This window comes from Triturus cristatus, chromosome 12 (assembly GCF_964204655.1).
Source record: "Triturus cristatus chromosome 12, aTriCri1.1, whole genome shotgun sequence".
In the NCBI taxonomy this organism is placed as follows: domain Eukaryota; kingdom Metazoa; phylum Chordata; class Amphibia; order Caudata; family Salamandridae; genus Triturus; species Triturus cristatus.
The window spans coordinates 232,784,252-232,798,882 of record NC_140595.1 but is presented as its reverse complement, the minus strand read 5'-3'; the positions used below and the strand labels follow the sequence as shown (position 1 = coordinate 232,798,882).

At 40.8% G+C, this 14,631-nt stretch overlaps 1 protein-coding gene across 3 annotated transcripts in view; it reads right to left on the bottom strand.

Annotated features, from left to right (window-relative positions):
- Window positions 1-292: 292 nt before the first annotated feature.
- Window positions 293-14,631, bottom strand: part of LOC146775773 (uncharacterized) — a 409,198-nt gene continuing 394,859 nt past the window's right edge. For 2 of the 3 annotated variants that reach the window (XM_085636852.1, XM_085636853.1), the window contains one exon: window positions 3,648-6,123. In XM_085636852.1, coding sequence (XP_085492978.1) covers window positions 5,156-6,123 — 968 coding nt within the window. In that variant the 3' untranslated portion in view covers window positions 3,648-5,155. Of the gene's footprint in view, window positions 6,124-14,631 lie in introns of all 3 variants that reach the window. The other variant, XM_085636851.1, reaches the window with a different exon arrangement.

Sequence of the window (14,631 nt, the reverse complement as noted above, 5' to 3'; positions counted from 1 at the left end):
GGGGAAGGACTGCAGAGGCTGCTTGGTAAAAAACATTTTAAAATAATGAGTATTCCCCAGTATTTGCTGGAGAAACTGGTACAATTAGGGAACTCTGCAATAATATACTTAACTAGATCTTGAATGAGGGGTGAAGCCGCATTAGAAAAAAGTACATCTGATCCCCTTTTTACCTTCAGTTGAAACATGCACATCCGCTCTCAAAAACGTGTAAATATGACACCATAAAATGTTTTAAAGTTCATGTAGCATAATTAATCACTACTATATGTATTCCGTTCCAAAACAAACATAGACCTATTGAATAATATTTTATTAGCTTCAAGGCACAAAGTGCACGACACATCATGTGGGTGAACACAAACTGTCCTAAGGTGTAAACAATCGATAATCTCTCTATGCCTAGTGTGAAGTCGTGACGACGGATAACTCTAGAACCAGGTGACTTCAAGATTTCTGAAATAACAGCATATTGATTACAAGGACAGATGAATGGAGGGTGCATTTGGTGAAGCAAGACTGAAGGGCACTCTCATTGTTTTGTGTATTGAGAAAACCCTGAAAGAACAACAGACAACTTGTCAAGCAAAACATTTGTTTGAAAAACACAAATGAGAAAATCTCTTCTCCAACACGGGTCAACCAAAAAGCTTATTGTAATGTAATTCTTCTTGGCCTTATAACACTTTTACACATCTCTAGGTATTAGTCCTGTATTGTATTTGTTTCCTAGAAGCTAGCAACCATCCTGGTTGTGTTCTTTTTATTTTTATAAAATTGTGTATGTTGCGTTAAAAATGTTTTCATACCCAGGCTCTTAGGATGGGTTTGTCTATGAATCAAACAATCAGTTTATTGAATCAACACACACCTTATTTCATACAATATTTTTAAACCAATAAAATACAAATAACACAAATACAAAGGGCAATAACTATATTTAGCTCTGAAATCTATACATAGATCTTTAGTCAGACTTTTTCCATGTGGGGGGTCTACATTGGAATCAAGCTACGTAATATAAGAGAAGACAACATTTTCACTAAATTAGTAACACATACCAAAAGAACACCCTAATCTGAACTCAGGTACCCTCTAACATACCTTTTCCTCAGTGCAGCCCTGTTTCAGTTCCTCAACCTATAATTCCAGGAGATCCCAAGAAAGGTGATTAGCACAGAGACAGCCATTGTATGTCATCATAAGGGGATAGACATACACTCATACGGCCATATTTACGACCCAGTTCGGATCACACGTAAACCACTCAATGTGGTGCAAGAGCGACGCAAATCGCAAGTCATATTTTAAAAGCCACGCAAAGCCACGTTGCGGGCGCTAACATTATGGTGTAACGCAACCATAATAGGCATTGTATGGGTGCTCCCAAGCAACTCCCATGGTATCTGACGCAGATTTACAAGACTATGTAAACCTGGGAATGTGCCAAAAAGATACGCCTCTCTAGGAGAAGCATAACAAGGAGAAATATCTTTACTTCTACACGTTTTTTCCTCTTTCTATAAGTCCTGCATTCTGCAGCACACATAGAAAGCGGAAAAAGCCTCTCAGGTTTGTTTTTGTGCAGGAAGGTGCCCCTCTCTTCCCCAAAACGTTCCCGTCTACAACATAGGCACCCTTGCACCATGGTGCAAGGGTGTCTGTGTTGGAGCTAGGCTGCCTAAATGGCGCTAGTGCAAGGGAAAAAGGACAGGAATGTGCCGTATTGGATAAATACAGCACATTCCTGCCTCTTCCCTGTGACACAGTGCAGCGTAGGAAGGTGAATTGCTGTGCTGTGCTGCCCTGCACCACAAAACTCATAAATATGCCCCATAGTTTCTATGGCTGTTTTAACTCCAAATGTTAAACAATTCTCTAATACTTTCTGAATTAATGTACACTGGGGGCATGCCACTAAGCAATGTTTCAGCATTTATAAGGACAGGAAACTAGCCCCAACAGTGCATTATAAGGCTATTGCAAGTCATAGAGGAATACTAGAAAAATCTATTATCTCATATAAATCAGACCTCCGGTTTTAGTCAAGGCAATTTCCCACAGTGAAATCTTCTCCTTCACACAAAAGGCTTTTTCCCTATTGTGCGCAGCCTCACATTCTCGAGAGACATGTGATCAGAATCTGCTGGGCAGGTGTGCACAGTCCATTGTTTCATTTGAAAAATAAAAAGTGCCTGTGCCCAAAGATGTGCCTAGAACTCTGCAGCTGCCACTATTAAAATATCAAAACACTGAGCGCCAAGACTGTGTAGGCCTGATTCCACCTCAGGCCTCCTTAATCCACTGCCAGACTCTTCCTGCCTGTTTATATCCTTTTTTTAGACTCCTGCATTCTCCCTTGGTGAAATGCATTCTCACACTGTGGCAGCAGAAGTAATTTGCAACTTTAAGGAATAGGCAGAGTAGAGATGCAGGGCTCTAGGAAGGGGTAAAAACACAACAAAGCCACATTATCAAGTAAATGGTCTTTTAAAGAATGGTGAAATACTAAGATGCGGCTGCGATAAGGCACCAGAGCAGCCAGACCCCAGCAGCGCAAGAACTGTCTGTGTGTCCGGGAAGCTGTCTTAGCCCGGGCTGACACACAGGGCCGAGGGGCTAAAGCCCTTTCAGCTCTATGGCCGTTGTGCACCTGTGAACATCCACCCTTTCCGGATTAGATGAGTGAAAGGCAGGTCCTAGCTGCTTTTATGATCAAGCACCTCATCTATGATTGATTGATTGAGCAACTTATAAAGCGAGAACAAATGCCCGAGCTCTTTACTGACATTATCACTGTCTACATAACCCTTATGTTGTATTTTGGAAAATTCTGTTAACAAGATTCCTCTATGAGTTGTTTGTAGAATTTGATCATGGTTAGAGTTTTTAATCTTCTTTTAGACAGATATGTTGGATAGAAGTTCCAAAGACGTGCTTTACTGTTAATTTAAAGAAGTACACAGCATTTCATTAAGCTACATGTTATTTGGAACTTGATACTTCTTCTACTAAATATTTCTCTTTTTAATAAAATCAGAGTTCATCTTTTCTATTGGTAATATGCCAAGAAAGTTTAGCTCCATAAGACTTAACCTGAATTGTCCTTGATCCATCGCCTGGTAGAAGTACTTTAATAATTCCCTTTTACATTAGAATGATGGCAGTCCAAGACATATGAAGAGAAGATCTGCTACTTTTGAAGTAACCATTTTTCTTTGGTGAAGAAGCCAATCCCCAAGTAGTCAAACCCACCCAATCACTCTAGGCAGTGAAACATACTGAAGAAATTATTTTAATGTTTTTGTTGCACCTTCCAGGATGACCTTTGTCTTAATTTTTTAGCACACAAAATAGTAAAGGTACACAACAATTTAAATAGCTCCATTGCATTTTTATATTGTAGGATATCTGATGTGTAATTAGACGACTATGTCTCTTTACACCACAAGCAAATACCACGTGGTAGGTTACAACGCGGACGTTACATCATCCGCGTTGTTACCACGCATGGCTTTACATTGCAAGTCGTTTCTACGACTTGCACTAGATGGCGCGCTGGACTTAGGAATAGTATAAATTACTATTCCTACTCCAGTTAGCGCAACAGCAGGGAATGTGTTGGATTTAATATCCAACACATTCCCTGGTGTTGCGCGCCATCTAGCGCAAGTCGTTTCAACGACTTGCGATGTAATGCCATGCGTGGTAACAACGCGGATGATGTAATGTCCGCGTTGTAACCTACCCGCATGGTATTAGCCGCTTTGAAACTGCTGTTTCCCAATTAGACGGAGCATAATATTATACTTGGTTGTGGCCGTTTAAATCTTTTTCACTTTCTTTAGGCATTTAACCATTTGTTCCAAGACTGTCTAGTGTCTGATGTTTCATTATTTTCTAAATAATTTGCCAATTCCCATATGCTATTTGGCAGCAAATACTTGCTTTGTTGTTTACATGTAACAAGATAACATTTGCTGTCCAATACACATCCGTAAGTACCAATAGAAAGATGTTCTGGAGGAAGCTTTTGTAACAGTCACAGTAATAAGGTTGCTCTTAAACTTAGTGACTTGAAGGGCCACATTTACGACCTTATCACAAAGTGCAACGTAGAACTCAAAGTTGCTGCACTGCATGACAGGGATGAGGAGAAAAGCGCCCGGCACACAATCAGGCTGCAGAGCACCACGCACACACCTTTGCACCATAATGCAAGGGTGCCTGAGTGTGTATAGCGTAGGCTTTGCACTGGAAGGGTGCCCTTCAGTGCAAAATAATATACCTAGACAAACTGTAAAACCTTTCTTACTTTGTATGTGTGCAGGTAGCTTAGGATAAATGAAAACATTACTCCTTTTATGCTTGCTTCAAAATGCGTATCTTTTTGGTGCAAAACTCTCTCTACTATTTTTAGTAGATAGGGTTTTGAATAAAAAACAATGGGTGGTTGCATGGGAACGCCCATGTACCACCCATGGAACACCGCCTTGACACAGAGTAACGCAATTGCTGGTTTGCGCTTTTTTTGCTTTATTTCATGCAACTTTTCAGCATAAAACAAATATTGCACTGGAAAATACATTAAAAATAATAATAATTTTGTGCAAATCCAGTGCAAAATGTTATTAAATCTGGGCCTAGGTTTGGCAAATCTAGAATTAAGAAGCTACTTAATCTAGGAAGCGAATTACTAAATGCTTAAATTAATAGCAGGCTCTCATTTGGTATGTGCAGCACCAAAGACAGCTTCTCGCTCTGAAGTGCAAAAGGGTTAGCTTAATTAACAGTATCTCTAGGTATACTTCGAAGAGCCTCTTTATCAGTCCATTTTCAACTAAGATAATTAGTTCTATTCAGTGTTTGTATCCTGCAAAAGCAAATTATGAAATATCAAGATATTTTAACAATCCATGTGGTGGAATGACAAAAAGACTGGTAACTTATAAACCTATGATTTTAAAAAAATAACTGTGTTTTTCTTTGCAATGGCTACGCACTTTTGGCATTTGTGACTCAAAGTGAGGTTATGTATGTTTGTGTATACATGCTATAAGAGGGATATGCTTGAATGATGAATTGCACCATGTTGTTAGGGCTCTGCAATGCAAGTGGCTGCACACAATTTTCTTCAAACCAATGCGTATTTGTTTTATAGCCTACAGGCTTTGTGCTTGCCTTGGCGCTGGTATTTCTTCCTCTGTCTGCTAGTATGTGTTATCTTGTGGGCAATAAGATTCACTTTTTGACAGAAACATTTTGTGCACTCTGTGCATTGGTATGGTTTTTCACCTGTATGCGTTCTCTTGTGCACAATGAGATTGCCCTTTTGGCTGAAGCTTTTCCAACATTCAGTACATTGGTAGGGTTTTTCTTGTGTGTGAGTTCTTTCATGTACTATTAAATTTGATTTACTGAAACTTTTGTCACATTGAATACATTTATATTTTTGTGCCTTCATGTGCTTCATTTGGTGTGTTACAAGATGTACTTTCTGACGGAAGCTTTGTTTACATGTAGTACACTCATATGTTTTCTGCCCTGTGTGCGTTCTCTGGTGCAAAATAAGATGCCTTTTCAGGTTGAAACTCTGCTCACATTCATTACATTGATAAAGTCTCTTTCCTGTATGTATTCTCTGATGTCTAAGAAGGTTCATTTTCCGAGTGAAGCGTTTCTCACATTCAGTGCACTGATGAAGTCTTTCTCCTCTGTGTGTTTTCTGATGCCTTAGGAGATTGCTTCTTTTAGTGAAGCTTTTTTCACATTCAGTACATGAATGCCATGCGCCATTTAGCTCTGTGATTTGATGAGAAGAATGCAATGTTACATCTCTAAGATCACTCACACTTTCATCACATTCAACAGATAACTCTACTTTAGGAATTTTCTGATATAAACCAGAATAGGCTGGACTCTCAATGCCGTCCTTACATTGAGAAATATAATGTTCTACTAGTTCGAGATCGATTTCTGAATACAATTGTCTTGAGTATATTTCTTCATTAGTTATTTGTAGCACATTCACATCTGATTTTGCTGACACATCTCTGTTGGCTGTTTTCTCATTGAATGTTGAAGAATCATTTCCACTATTTTCTCTTCCTATTCGTCCACTATCTGTTGGAATAAAATAAATATTAAATTAGTATCCTCTTTCAAGTACAGAATGGTGGCACAATACAGTTATGTTTTAGGGTATGTCCATGCCATGAAAATAGTCTTAGGGTACTTTGTCATATAAATAAAAAACCCTTTTACATATACCTGTTTAATCCAATGAGTGCTATGGACGAGATGGTCTCATCCTCATCTCAGCCTCAATCACAGTAAGTACGAGACCTTCTCATCCATATACCCACTAAAGGGAATCTCTCTGGTATGTGGACCAAAGTGATTCCCCTTTCCTCCTCCATCCCTGGTTGGCAGCAAAGAGTCATCCACTCTAGGTTTGAGACTGAATTCTTCCCTAGACCGAGCCACTTTAATTCCGAGTGAATGGTTGGTAAAATTTACTAGAAGCGATTTTTTTAATTCCGCTTCGGCCTCTCCCGGTAGCGATTCAGGCTTAGACTCCATCATCACCGCTTTATTTAAGCTTGTCTCTTTTTTTGAGAAGAAGGTAGAGATGGCTTTATTCTGTAAAGGGTTAGCTTTAGTTTTTTTACAGGCTCTTATGTAAACCAATTTTCCTGAATGTAATTTTTTTGCGGTCATAACTCCATACAGGTAATTCTCCTACCTCCAGCCTCCAGTGGCCTCAAAACGCTTGTCCTGAACCCTGCGACCCAAGTACTGAGACTTCGCGCCTAAAGTCACTGTCCTGGACCTCACACGCGTACACTTGGGCCCCTTAAATAAGTCGCCGGGCCAGGGCCCAAGGCTGTGGAGCAAATTTCCAATGCTCCCCTCCTTGCTTCTGGCCTGAAAAAGCTTCAGCAAACTTTGAGGGGTTCTTCTAGCACCAGTACTGGGGCTGCAGATGAAGAGATTGGTGAGGGTAGATTTAACCAGCCGCAACCAGCAGCCATAAACAACGACAACTACAGCAGAACACTAGCTGAGGACCGCATCAGTGAACGAGGCCAGCGCGAGTGGGTTCCTACAGGGACGCAGGCCATACCCAGAACTAACTGGCCCTCCTCTGTGACCAACTGAGGCACGCTCTCAGTGGCCGCCGTCTGATGGCAGTCTCACTCGCTGGGAAGTATGCCCTGAATTGACCCGCTCCAACCGTGTTAAATGTGCCAATGGGGGCAACAACCGCCACCCCTTTGCCTGCGCCAGGACGCTGGGCCCACTCGGAGCTTGTCGCTCATGGGTGCCAATTCCGGTCTGTGCTTCTGGATCCGAGCTCCGCGGCTCCTCAACACAGCCGGTACGGCACCTGGTACGAGCTCCCGCAACTCCCGCAGCCTCCGCGGCTGCCAATCGCCTTCTGCCTTTGGGGATCCCCAATCTAGTGCGGGAGGCCGGGCCCTCAGCTTTCTGACCAGAGCAGAAGCAGGGACAACCAGACCAGGCTAACAGCGATGAACAGCAACGAACAGCGACGAACAGCTGCAGCGTGTGACGTCAGCATGCACACAACAGGAAAGTCAGATTGCCTTCCACTGCCATCCAGGGCCCTCCCACTGCAATACAACCATGTTAGCATGCTCTATGCATGCTGAAATCATGGAACGTGCTATTTACACTATGTAAGCAGCATGCCTGTGCAGTCCAATCGCTTTCTTTGATATTGGCTAACAGCAGGTGTAGCAAGGAACAGGAGAGGCATCGGGGGATAGGTAATTGTTTTCCCTGTCCCTTGGTGCCTCTCCCATGAGGATTACTGATGGACGATCACATGGAGAGTGAGATCTTCCAGTAGGAATCCCCATTAGACACCAGAGATCAACTGCATTTCATGGGAGCATGCCTATCAGGGATGGAGCCTAGCTCCCACTACCCCCCTATGAAAATTGGCTCCACTGGAGATGGATCTCATTGATTTATCCCCCAGGGGGTTCAGATTATCCCACTAGTCATAGACAAGTTTATTGTACAGTTAATAAAAACCTTTATAAAAGAGACAAATAATTGAAGTGCTATAAAAAGCCTTTTCAGATAAAAACAGGTGTTAAGGTGCTGAGTGCTGTTAAAAATGTTGTACTTAGGTAGGCCGTAATAAAGTGAATTAAAACCAGCCGTCTTTGCATCGCTTGGAGCTGTGAAGCATAGCAACCACTTACAGGCTTGCGCAGTTTGCTCCGTCTGTCTGATTGATGGTTTCGAACAGTCTAGTTCCAGAGAGAGAGTTAAGGGGCCGGATGGCTAGAACCGTTACTCCAGCCTTCCCCTAGGCATTCAATTAATACATTATGAGGTTGTTGATCCGATGCACATCCACTTTAAGTTGCAAACAGTGCTTAGAGTCTAAAGGATGGCAAGCCATGGGTGGTTTTGCTAACCCTATCCGCATTTAAACCAGGTGCGCGTTTCACTTGCTGCTTGATGTACTTACTGTACTTAATTTGGTTGGTACTATTGTAATAAATTTAATGGTTTTTATATTGAGTTGACAGTTTTGCGGATTCAGGCTGCCAATTACTGCCTGCAGACATAAGCACACACCTAGACTGATAAAATTGGCACGAAGTAGCAATTTCCTTTGCAGTAATAGCTGAGGAAGATACATAAAATGTGGATTACCCCACAAGACATCAAGAATTGATTGTATTGGCATTACATATTTTGTTCATAATTGTTTTGTGCGTAGTTGGTGGGAGCAGGCCCCCCCAGGTATGGGCCTTAGCTCCCATTACCTCCAAGGAAAACTGGCTCCCCTGAGGACAGATCACACCGAGCTGCCCCCAGGGATTTTTTTTCTTTTGATTATAGTGGCAGCACATGCATTTGTTTCATAATTGCTTGGCACATGGTTAGTGGGTAGCTCATTACCCCCCATAAAGAAATCAGCTCTCCGGGGGCAGATCAAAACCGATCTGCCAACGGGGGACTCAAAAATAAAGCATTGGCTATTAGGTCACCAGATTGAATGTTGGGTAGTGCATTGGGGAATATTAATATATAAATGTATAGTGCGGACCCCCATTCTAAGAATGAGGAATTGGTATCCTTTAACAAATCTTTGTGATTTGGTTTTGCTGAATTTCCTATGACTTTTCACTTATTTGCTCAGATCTTTGGGATCTGCCTCCCCAAAGAGACTTTTGTGACAAAATGGGTCTAGCTGTCTAGTGTGCCTAAGAGTCGCTAGTTTCCGAACGAATGCTGGAATAGCTAGAGTACATAGGAGGATAAAGGAAGAAAAAGTATTTCCCAGTGCACCAAACACAATTCAAATCAATTACCTACTGGTCACTAGTGACATCAGAGATTGAATTGGCAGCACCTATTTTGTACATAATTGTTTGGCGCAAGGAATTGGGAACAGGCCCAATCATTCATGGGGCCTAGCCCCACTACCCCCAAGAAAGATTTTGCTTCCCGCTATCAGACCACATTGATATGTCCCCCAGGGCAGCTGATTACTCCACTATACACCAGGGATTAAATGTATTGATTGTTATGGCAGCACATTAATTTTTGTAATTATTGTGTGGTGCATAGTTCGTGGGAGCACACCCTCCCAGTCATGAGGCCTCCCTCCCACTTCCCCCTAAAAACATGAATAATCTCCCCTGGGGGCAGATTAGATCGATCTACCTTAGGGGGCTCAAGAATAAAGCCCTGGCCTGTGGGTCATCATATTGAATGTGGGTTAGTGCATTGGAGACTACTGATGTCAACATTTATAGTGGTGTCCCGATTCGAAGTATGAGGAGTTGGTATCCTCTAACAAATCTTTGTAGTTTGGTTTTGTTTAATTTCATATGATTATTCCCTTATTTGCATGGATCACTGGGGTCTGCCTCCTCAAAAAGACTTCTGTGACACACTAGGTTTAGTTGTCTGGCGTACTTAAGGGTCACTAGAACAGCTAGAGTGCCTATGAGGATAAAAAAGAAAAGGTATTCCCCATTGCACCAATATGATTTAAATAAGTGACTTTCTAGTCAGTCTAGTGTTTTCTTTGAGTCCCTAGTCCCTGTGGAGCAGATTGCTGCCTTCTGCCTCTCTATCTGAACCCCGGAGAGGTGAAATATCCAGATCTCCAGGGACATTATTTTGCATATAATTTTTCACCGGTGTGTGCCAGATTTGAAACTGTTCTGCCTTCACAGGGGATCCCTCCAACTTCTGTAGTTGTGTATTTGTTTGGATAATTTTGCGAAAAATACATTTGGTGTATTTCTTTTGGTGGCATATTGCTTGGAATTTCCCCCCAAGTTGTCTCCCGGTGTGGTAAATTATTTTCATTTGTGTTTTTCCATTTACCGTTTCAGTTTGAGGCTTCTATGGTTTCTTGTAAGGAAAATCTAACATTCTCAATTATGTTCTCTCACTACAGTGCGATGCATTTTTTCGAATGTGCTATTGATAGGAGCTGTCTGCTGTGGATTTTTTTGTAGCAGGTAAGAATTTCATTTTTTCATATGTTTGTACTGTGTGTTGTAGGACTTGTCTGTTACTGTTATTTGACCACTGGTGTAGTTAACGGCCTAGGGAGCCTACAGAGGCATAGTGATTGTAATACGTTTATGTGCACTGAGTGGAATGTATTTTTACCCTTGCATGTTTCTTTTCTACTAATGTAACTTGTAAATATTGTTTTGTTTAAACCTTTCTTTTTTGTGTAGCTTTTTGTGACTGATGTGGTGTTAGTGCTTGAATCTGTTTCTGTGTCTGCCTACTTTTTGTAGCAAGTGAGTCATTTGTGTGTACAGCTTGTTTTGTAACTTGAATTGCTGCTGTAAGGAAATATCTCTTTTGATATAATCACCCTGCAAATTATTTGATTGATGCTGCTGGGTTTCGACCCTGAAGTGCACTGGGCCAAGCTGACCAGGCCCCTGTCCATGTGCTCTGACCTCAAAAATGTTATGTGCAATTGGCGAATAACTGATCGGCACATTTACCTTACTTATAAGTCCCTACTATATGGTACTCTGGGTACCTGTAATAAAAGAGGCGCTCTTGTGATTTGGCACCCTATGATGACCCTCAACTACCACCATTTTAACTGACTTTAATGTGTTATTTTGCCCTAGCCTTAATGTAGGACGGTCCTGCATATGCCTGCTTCTCTTCTGTCCTGTAATCTTGCTGTCTTTCAGTGGGAGCTGTCACTGAGTGGAACAGTCTTGCCAAGAGCAGAGCTTGTGGGATGTGCATTTGAAGGCGTGAGAGGGAGAGAGAGGTGTGGAATGTACTTTTTGGTCTCGAAGTGCAGTGTTGTGAGCTGTGGTGCACACATGTGCTCGGTGTTGTACATTGAGAGATAACGTATATGATGCAGAAATGTGTATGGTGTTGTGAATTATGAGTTCTTACTGTTGGCTTTGACATGGTCTGATGTCATTCTTGTTTTCAGACTTTGCCTTGATGAGTTCAGACTATTGGCTTTGGCATGGCTTCATGTCATCTTGTTCTTTGACTATGACTATTGGCTTTGACAGGGCCTCATGTCTGACTTTGCCTTGGTTCTCTGCGTGCACTGCAGTGCTTGCAAGTTGTTTGGGTTATTCACATTCACGGTCTTGCTGTTTTCCTAAGCGATTGTTTTTGTTTAATGTACATTGGAAAGCCTTGTGGGAGCTTCATCAAGATAGAGGCTGGAAGATGTGAGAATGGAGGAAGGGACGTGAGAGATCCTTACTGCCATGGGGATGCTTGTTTGGAACTTGGCCAGTTCTGATAAAATTCCTCTGGCGCTGGGAGGAGGTCTTTCGCAAATCTTCTAGTGTGTTTAAAGCTGAGGGTTGCAGACTGAGAAACTGGGAGTTTGGAATCCGAGCGAGGGCAGACGTGTCTATCTCGGAGTGAGCCTGGTAGCTAAAGCTCTGAACCCCGGCTGTTAACTTCCCCAGTCAGAAGTGGGCTAAGATGCAGATGCAGTGTTTGTACCAGGTGATGTATTGAGTTTTGTGGTTATTGCCATCGTGATGTTCAGCCAGTGGCTTTGATCATCTAAGGTGTTTTCTTTGTGGTTTGAGAGGTGCACATCCAGAGAAATCCTCTGCTGTCGCCAGTAGGTAGTTATAGTTAGCAAGATATAGAGTTAATTTGCTCGTGTCGATAATGTAATCAATATAGATAGAATACAAAAACTGGAATTCGTAAATATATACCCTCTAGAATTCTGACTCAAACTTTTTTATCCTTCTTGTTTATAAATCAACATTATGTCAGAATAATGAAGTGAATAAGAACATCTTCAAAGTTTATGTGCCTGGCTCAAGCAAAGAATCGCAACAGGTATATGATATAGACTTACAAATAAATAGTCGAGCAGATTGATATAACAATTATTCAATCTTGTGAAAGTAATTGTGACGCATTTATGCTTCCATTAGGCATAGATATCCACGACATAGGATTGATACGGATATCTTCTTGACATCCAGTCACCGCTTTACTTTTTCAAAAAACAAAAGGTATGCATTCTTTATGTAAATCTTAGTCACATTCAATATTTCAGTGGTCTTTCAATTAATATCACTTTCAGACCAGCTTTGTTGTATTCTTATGTCTAAAGACACCACGATGGAGGTGTTTTTCTCAGCCGAATTTGGAGACCATAGACTGGGATTTTCTTGTTTAATTTTAATATAGAACTGTATAGTTGTGTAGTAAAACATTTTTTGATTGCTATATTGACTCCCTAACTCTAAAATAGGTTTTTTAATTTATATATATTTATTATTTGTATTTGTTTTATTATATTTCTAGTATATAGTGCACAAACCTGATCGGGCTCCTGACGAAGGTCTAGCCGAAACGCGTTGTCAACCTACTGCCCATGTATTTCCGCTGCTCACAGAGTAATAACTTGAACAGGAAAAATATCTATTGTATTTAGGAAATATCTGTTAGAAATGATCATGTTATGAAAATTAGGCACTACATCTTGAATTTGAATATTTAATCACGCCGAAGCTAGATTTAACTTGCACCTTTTTATGAATCAGTCTGTATATATAAAGAGACTTTATTGATGCATTGTGGTTTATAAATGTACATGTTTATACAGAGAAATTAATTGATTGTAAAATAAATTTTTTGTAAAACAAGAAAACAAAAATTAACAAAAAATACTCATATTTAGTATTAATTAAAGAGAACAACGATAAATATACAAAATTGTTTGCTTTGTTATTTGTAACAACATATTTTAGTGATATATGCAAGTAATCTTGTAATTTAACTGTCAGCAATTTTATTGTCTATGGGAGTCAATAGGCAACAGGTTTGATATTGACACTGTGCCCGGTGTCCCACCTTTTCACAAATAATAGGTAGTTATAGTTAGGACATATTATCCATAGGAAATCCGCAAACTTCTATTTGGAATAACTTTGGCGCCGGTTGATGAATATGCGCGAAATTTTCAAAACTCGTGGCCCGCTCCGGTCCGCTCCTATCCTGAAAGTCTCGGGGGAATTCTTCAAGCAGGGTCCGAGAAAAAAGGGGGGGTCCCAAAACGTGTTTTCCCCATGAAATTTTCCATAGGGACCTTTAGTCGCAGCTACAGCCCGAACTGCTGAACGGAATTACACCAAATGTGGCTGAAAGGTAGACCTTGGTTCAGAGTCATGCCTTTTGCTTAAATGGTGTGAATACGTTCAGTAGTTCCTGAGAAAATCAAAAGTAAAATCATAGATATATCTGGGCGGAGCCTAACCACACATCTCATCGTGAGATCTGATTGGCTGTCACCACTTCATCCAAGAAGTGTTGGCAGCCATCTTGGGACCAATATACATGATAGCACCTCATTAAAAAGTATTGCAGTTAACAGAATGTTTTAAGACTTTAGTTACATTATAAATCATTGGTTGATGGTACCATACTCATTTTAGGAATTGTGGTGTGTTCTAAGGTGATTTTACCATGTGAAAAAGCCTTCTGCTGGGATATCATGAATCATGTTTGAGAGACAACTATTTTCTCATGCTTTTCCCACAGAGGTTTGGAAGGTGATCTATAAGCTAAACTGAGAGCATATTTTCTGTAAATTCACATTATCTTTCTCAGTCATGTGAGAATGAAGTCTGACATTCTCAGTAAAACATGTACATCCAACAAGGGCAGAGACTGTCAGTTGATTCCTTTGTGTTCTACTGCAGCTTCCCAGAGCGTTCTAAAGAACAACTAGAGCGCTAACAGTCCTACTTATGACAAACGTATGGCACACCTGAAGCCATCTTGATTGGAATAAAGTGATAATTCTTAAAACATTTAATTTAAAAAGGAACAAAATGAGGGGGTTCATTTTGCCATAGAAAGTATGATTAGCGCTGCAGAAAGAAAAATTAGGGCACATTTTGAGTGACTTCTCAAATCCTCTTCTATTTAATTAAAAAATTCTGATATGCAGACTGAAACATGCATTTTTAATACCAGCAGCAGACTTCGGTGGTGAGCAGTAGCTTTACTACAGTGATCTAATGAGCAACTAGAGTGCGAACATTGAGAATTTATGGCAAATGTGACACATAGCTGAATACCTTCTTGATGGAA